General features: G+C 34.0%; 1 protein-coding gene and 1 long non-coding RNA gene across 2 annotated transcripts in view; both read right to left on the bottom strand.

Moving 5' to 3' along the window:
- LOC118729753 (leucine-rich repeat and IQ domain-containing protein 1) overlaps positions 1-7,333 on the bottom strand; it is a 273,234-nt gene extending 265,901 nt beyond the window's left edge. Inside the window, exon 1 of the mRNA XM_045587773.1 lies at positions 7,244-7,333. Within this exon, the coding sequence (XP_045443729.1) occupies positions 7,244-7,284 (41 nt within the window). The 5' untranslated portion in view covers positions 7,285-7,333. The remainder of the gene's footprint in view (positions 1-7,243) is intronic.
- On the bottom strand, positions 2-2,695 carry LOC123653211. The gene is made up of 3 exons (XR_006742883.1): positions 2,390-2,695; positions 828-904; positions 2-100 (listed from the first exon to the last, which is right to left on the bottom strand). It is a non-coding gene; the product is annotated as an uncharacterized LOC123653211 (long non-coding RNA).
- Positions 7,334-7,639: the final 306 nt, after the last annotated feature.

Genomic DNA, 7,639 nt, shown 5'->3' with positions numbered 1-7,639 from the left:
TATCTTCTAAGTCCCGAAGAATGAGCTCTTCAGCAGTTTTACTCTTTTTCTTTATGATGTTAATACAGTGAAGAACTGACTCCGGTAATTCAACTAAGTCCTGAAAATTTCAATAATGAAAGTATAAACTTTTTCATTAACACTATGTATCAAATATCCCCTCCTTCATTCCACATAAAAAATGTGAGAAAATGCATAGATGAGGTAAAAGGCTATAAAGAGCATAATTCATCTCACACCTGTCAGAATAGCTATCATCAATAAATCAACAAATGACAAGTGCTGGTGAGGATGTGGAGGAAAGGAAACCATTGTGCACTGGTGGTGGGAATGCAGACTGGTGCAGCCATTGTGGATGACAGTATGGAGTTTCCTCAAAAAATTAAAAATGGTACTGCTTTTTGACCCAGTGATCCCACTTCTGGGAATATATCCTAAGAATCCCAAAACACCCATCAGAAAGGATATATGCATCCCTGTTTATAGCAGCAGCATTATTTACAATAGCCAAGATGAGCAGATAAAAATCTACGGTACATTTATACAATGAAATACTATGTTGCTCTAAAAAAGTAGGAACTTTTACCCTTTGGGACAGAATGGATGGCCTGGAGAGAATTATGCTGAGCAATATAATCCAGTCAGAGAAAGACAAATGCCATGTCATCTTACTAATATGTGGAATCTAATGAATAAAATAAACTGATGTACAAATTGGAACCGGAAGCTTGGATGTGTGGGACAGACTGGATGGTGTCCAAGGGGAGGGGAAGAGGGTGACTGGATAAAGAAGGTGAAAGCTTTAGCTGAAGAACATGTGTGCTTACCCTGTGGACACTGACAATATTGTGATGAAGCCCAAGGGAGCAGGAAACAGGGGAGAGGGGAGAGAGAAGAGGGACACCTGCAAACATTAAAATGTTTTAATAAAATAAAAATAAAAACTGCAAAAAAGGGGAATATTTCAAACAAATATATATATGGTAAAAATTTGCTTTTCATTTTCAGGTGTTATGAATTATATCTATGATTCTGTTGAATTTCATAATCACATGAATAATATCAGGATATTTAGTTTCACTCAAATTAAGTGTGGTTAAAAAGACATAGTAATGTAAAATTATTAAATTTTCTCAAATATTATATGTATAGGTTATTGAAATCCTAATTAAAACTGAGAATAGCTGAGACTGGTTTGGCTCAATGGATAGAGCATCGGCTTGGGGACTGAAAGGTCCCGGGTTCCATTCCGGTGAAGGGCATGTACCTTGGTTGCGGGCATATCCCCAGTAGGGGGTGTGCAAGAGGCTGCTGGTCGATGACTCTCTCTCTCATCGATGTTTCTAGCTCTCTATCTCTCTCCCTTCCTCTCTGTACAAAATCAATGAAATATATTAAAAATAAATAAATAAATAAATAAATAAAACTGAGAATATAGTCATTTTTTGAAGCTTGGCAAGAGAGTTTTGTGTTGTTGTTTTTTTAAACTTATTGAGAAGATTTTGAAATTGCAAAACAGAAAATTGGACTCATTTGAAATTGAAAAATATAAAACTAATACATAAAACATTAAGATTAATGGAAAATATAAGATAATCTTGGATAGATCATATGTAAAACACTAAATGTATAAAAAGATAAAATAAATCAATTAAGAAAAGTTGGATTATTCAACAAGTGACACTAGAAACATTAGATAAGTATGTTCAAGGAAATTTCAAATTAGATCTTCATTTTGTAACATAAATTTCCATTGGGTTAAGAGTTTTGAGGTAAGAAAATAAATCATAAACAGATTTTTAAAGCATATAAACATTGGAAGAAATATACAAGTGAAAAGATAGCATGTTTGATTTTTTTTTTAAAAAGCATTACCCCTATAGATCTTTTCACATAAAGTTTGCTTCCATCCATATATATTCATATTAGAACGTTCATGATTAATGTTAAAAAGCAGGATACAAATATATATAATAATTAGAGCGTAATATTCTAATTAGATTGGACATCCTTCCAGGACAATGCTGGGATTGCAGCTGCCACTGCTGCGAGGTAGGGATCCAGGCAGCTGGCTGGGAAGGTGTACTCTTGCACGAATTTCATGCATCGGGCTTCTAGTATATACATAACATGGTATAATTCCAATTTTACCAAAAAAATACACATAAGAATGTGGATGAGTTTTATCTTAAATAATCTTTTATCTTTAATAAGGTGATTTTTGTCTTCAATAAACTTTTATATTTAAACATCTATCAATTTACACTGTTTAAAGATGATCCTAAGGTTAAACATGAGATAAAGACACAAAACACATTGAGAAAGTAAAATATCTCCTGAAAAGTTTCCTCCAATTAAAGGGCTCAAAAGTCCAAAACTTAACACTTACAGCATCACTCTCATCACTCTGGATTTCTGAGATTGAATCAGTGTCTACATCATCTTTTTCCAAAGAAGAAATGCTGATTTTATCCAATTCAGTTTCTATTTCTTCATTGATCTTTGTATCATCAGCATCTTCCATCATCCTTTACAATAAATCACAGAACTAATCAAAGAAAATTAAAGAGGCTAATATGCTAATACAAATTGTGGGTTCTTTAACGTGTCATAATAATCCAACATTGTTATATATACACATTTTAGCTTAACAAATGTTTATCACACCTTATCATATCTGTACCATATATTTAAGAACAATGTTTGACTACAAAATGGTGTCAAACCATTTCCCTAGACTTTTAATTCTCTAAGGGAAAAATTACATGGAATAAGCTGGCTTGCCTTCCTGAACCAAGAAACTTCACAGAAAAACTCATCCTCATAGAAATTATTAATGGAAAAATGCATATGATCAGCTTGAATATTCAGAGATTAAAATACAAGAGAACAACCTACGTCTATATATGGGGAAAATATAATGTTAGTTTCTATTCATTAACTCACGAGTTGTTCATTTTAGCAGAAAGTGCCGTGTTTTTGCAACAATACATGAAATATTGGATAATTATGGCATGTAAAATCAAAATTTATTTCATTTAAATCTTTTTTTAATATATTTTATTGATTTCAGAGAGAAAGGGAGAGGGAGAAAGAGTTAGAAAAATCAATGATGAAAGGAAATCACTAACTGGCTGCCTCCTGCCTGCTCCTGACTGGGGATTGACTCATGTGCCCTGACCTGGAATCAAACCATGATCTCCTGGTTCATAGGTCAATGCTCAATCACTGAACCATGCCAGATGGGCCATTTAAATCTTTAATACTTATAATATATATGCATTAATAAGTATATTTCAGTATAACTTCATGTCATCATCATCATCACTATCATTAGCTTCCAAGTATTAAGTAGCTGTGACAAGGCAGGCACTAGAAGACATTTGTAAAATGGATAATCTTCAGAGTAACTTAAAAGTTAAAGGTCATGAAAGTCATTGTATAGATGAGAACACTAAGGTTTGAAGAGGTTACTTAACTGTCCATAGCCATTACATTAATAAGTAATGGGGGCAGGATCATAATTCAGACATCCTGAATTCAAATTCTGTTCTTCACTACCAAATGGTCCCCAAACTCAAGCTATTCATCTGCCCAGCAATCCTTCTGAACATCTCCTTTTCTAATAATCTTCAAATTGTTTATCATAACCCATTAGCAGATCAAAAAGTTAATTTAGTGCCTCTTGATTATCAAGTATTAATGACAGGATAGGATAGAAAATATTAAAATAGGCCAGAAAAAAAAACTATAATTATACTATATATGCTAAAGATTTGTTTAAAAAACAAACATGTTTCTAAAGTATGTATGTGTGCTTGAATTACAATGTAACCTATTTTTTTGTTGTTTTATTGTGGCTCTTGGTAAAAATAATTTTGAAAATAACTGTACTAGTCAGCTATTATTTTATTTTAGAGACTATTCCAAACTTTCATTCTTTCCTCAAGTCCCTGGCCTTTTGACCTCTGAACTCTGTCTTCTTGGATTTGCCTGCCTCCCTCTCTCCCTCTTTTCCCTTCCTTCCCTTCTTCTTCTTCTTCTTCTTCTTTTTTTTTTTTTTTTTTTTTTTTTTTTTTTGCCTTATTTTACTCATACATCTCAAAATCAACTTTTTTGGTGGATTTAAGATGGAATTATGCTGAGAGACCAAGGCATGAGATACTTTAGGATTCCATTTCTGTAACATTTTTACTTGCCACAATTTTATAAATGGAGAACATATAAGTGGTTGATAAGAGTTGGGAGCTGATTGTGTTGGAAGAAGATGGTTATGATGATAAAAGGCCAACATGAGAGATCCTTATAATGTTGGAACTGTTCAGTATCTTGATGGTGGTAGTATAATCTATTCAGATAATAAAAATTATATAGGACATATACACATACAAATAAGTACAAATAAAGCAGATTGCATCAATATAAATATCCTGGTCATGATATTATAATATAGTTTACAAAATATTATCACTGAGAGACACTGGACAGTGTATACAAGGCTACATTTGTGTACAAGTATTATTTTTTTAAGGCTGCATGTGAATCTACAATTACACCACTAATGTGTATAGATATCCTACGTACTCAATAGGAAAACAGATAAAATATAATGCAGCCAAGGAATAGAATACTATACTAGTTTTTCAATAAAAATAAGCACACTTACTATCCTCCTCAGGAAATATAGCCACAGAGAAATAATTTAAAAATGGCAGGTATCAGAGAGAGAGGCAGAGTAATATCACTCTTATGTAACCACACACACCCTTTATTTTTAGACAGAAACATGCTGGGAGGCATTGAGGAACTTTTGATAGTCATTTCATACCTTTATGTTGAGTGATTTTTAAAATAATAAATATGCAGTACTTTCATAATTTTAAAAGCTAGTTTAAAAATACTCAGTTCATCCACAATCTTTCTCACCTAAAGGAGAACAAAACACCACCACTGGTGCAAAATGTGATTCTGTAATCAAAACAACTTAAAGTGCAATTCAAAGGTTAGGTGAAACTTTTTTTTTTTTTTTTAACGTGCTATAAAGCAGAATACACAGGTATACAAAACTTTATGTAGAAAGAAAGACAGGAGACTAGGGGAAAGGTTAGAGTCACTTCCACTATATGTCCCTCTGTGCTCCTCGGCTGATCTTGAGATCAGCTCTGTCCAATTACATATTCGAGCACATTTGTAATCTTAAATTTTCTAGTTAGTAGCAAAGTTTTAAGAAATAAAGAGAAACAGGTGAAGTTAACTTAAATAATATATTTTATGTAACTTATTTTATCCAAAATAGTATTTCAACATGTAATCAGTTAAAAACTGTTATAAAGTTCAACCTAAAAAGGCTACATTCTTGTTTGCAAACTAAGTAGTCAACATCTGATGTGCATTTTACACCTACAGCACATTTCAACGCGGACTGGCTGCATTTCAAACCCTCAACCGCTTCCTTTAGCTGGCAGGTGAGTGCAGCCCTAGGCTGATTATGACGTGGCGACAGCAAACATTTAAAGTTTATAATGAATCACTTAGAATTGGCTAAAGCCGCTAAACATGGTAAATCTTAAGTAACTCTACTTTTCAACCATAGTTCAACTATAATAAAGGGGGAACGAAATCTACTTTTAAAAAGTAACTATTATGTATGAAAAAATAGACTAAGAGAAAGAATAGAGAAGAAGGGAGTGCGGAAGGCAGTGCACCTTCATTGAGGGAAGGTTAGTCAGAGGAGATAAAGTTTGACTAAGCCACCAAAATGCCCCGAAGTGAGGGAGCCTGGAGCCTCGCGCAGAGGCCCGCGGCCCCTGGACCCAGAGGCTCCGGCTCCTCTGCGCTCCCGCGGCGCTGCCTCCTTCCCACCACGACCCGACCTTGGGGACCCAGCCTTGGCGGGGGCGACCTCGCAGGGGAGGTCGCCTTTTGGGGCCCCGTGTGAGTGACCCCAGCTAACCCACCAGCAGCTAAATCCCTCCACCTAAGTGGAAGAGAAACCAAACAAACTGTAACCACGGAAACAGCCAATCCCCAGGCAGGTGGGCCGCGCTTCCTACGGGTGCTCCAGCAGGACAAACTACCTCCTTCTGCATTGGGCATGAAGGCTGCATCTTAGGGGCTGGATGAGGAACTTAGGTAGATGTTAATATTTAAGTCATTTTGGAAAGTAGTTAATAAAGAACTTTAAATTGTTTTTGATCTATCTATACTTATTACTTGCATCTAGTCAATGTTAAATTGCCTTTGTTCATTCCACAAAATCTTAATCTTGAATAGTGATTTATGGTGTTGGAAATATGAAAGGGAAGCCAATAAATTGTTTGCCTTCCAAGAAACAGTAGTTTCTTAAAAAAAAGAAAAAAGTAAAAAGAAAAAAAGAAATTATCACTCAATGTCTCTCAAAAATCCTCTAAATGAATGAGTGGAATGAGAAATTAGGAAACTTATTTTCTAATTGTTTTACTGTAAAATATTGACGTGACTCTCACTGTTTTAATATTAAATTTTAATTTTATGTATAAATCATGTGATTTAATTTTTATTTAAAATTAATCAAATATTTTTGTGTGGAACAAATATAGAATACAAATGTGACAGTTAGTTTTAGTTAGTAACAGGTATTTCTGATTTTTATTGTTTCTAAGTTTGCAAACAAAGAATTAAATTCCAAGAGGAAGTGGCTATGTATAACTGCAAAAGATATCTGACATACAGTAAGCTAAGGGCAAACATTTAATTGAGCCTTTGAAATGAAATAGACTCTCTTGCTTGGTAACAATACTATAGTAAACTTGTATTGCATCAACTTAAGAATTAATAACATAAAGTGAGAAATCACTAGACTTTTGATATTAAGAAACATGTTAATGCCTCATTCAAGAAAGATGATTTTCAAAACTAAACTATTCCTGGTTTTAGATCTAATTAAATTTAATATTTTCATTATCAAAGTTTATGCTAAAATGCCCCCCCCCTTTTTTTTTAGTTTAGTTTTGTGGCTGATTTATAAACTATTCAAACTCTTCACTTATAATGGCCAGACTAGCATATGATGTTGAAATTCACATGTAAAAATTTTAAGCTTAATTTTATTTATAATTAGGAATGTAGGTGTTTTCATATATATATATATATATTTATAAACTATTAGTAATCAATTAATTTCTAAAGCTAATTTTAAATAGCTAATTTAGTAATCAGCTAACTTGAAGATGATGTATAGATTGCTTTCCTTCATAAATCTTACCTTGCCAAAGGAATGGGCCCATTACGAGGGCAGACTCTCATCTTGACCTCCAGGGGGCGCCACGCAGTCTTCCCCAGTCATGAGGCATGGTTAATGCCCAAAAACAAAATAAATAAAAATTAAAATAAAATAAAAAAACTAAAACTAACAGAAAACCAAAACATAAAACAAAATTAAAATAAAATTTTAGAAAAGCTGCTTTCCAAGGCGCTGCAGGATACCCTACCTGTGGGAGCCAGAGCCGAAGAGACCTCCACCATCTGCTTTACAATTGCCTGCCAACGGCCTCGCCTCTGGTTGTTCCTCTGCTCTGCGCACCAGGCCTCCTGCAGCTCTGCAGCTCCGCGTGGACTGTGAGAGATCAGAAACAATGTGAAGTTCTTTGTTAACTACTTT

Source organism: Pipistrellus kuhlii, unplaced genomic scaffold, assembly GCF_014108245.1.
Source record: "Pipistrellus kuhlii isolate mPipKuh1 unplaced genomic scaffold, mPipKuh1.p scaffold_m20_p_3, whole genome shotgun sequence".
NCBI classification, from domain to species: Eukaryota; Metazoa; Chordata; class Mammalia; order Chiroptera; family Vespertilionidae; genus Pipistrellus; species Pipistrellus kuhlii.
This window is presented reverse-complemented; position numbering and strand designations above follow the sequence as displayed.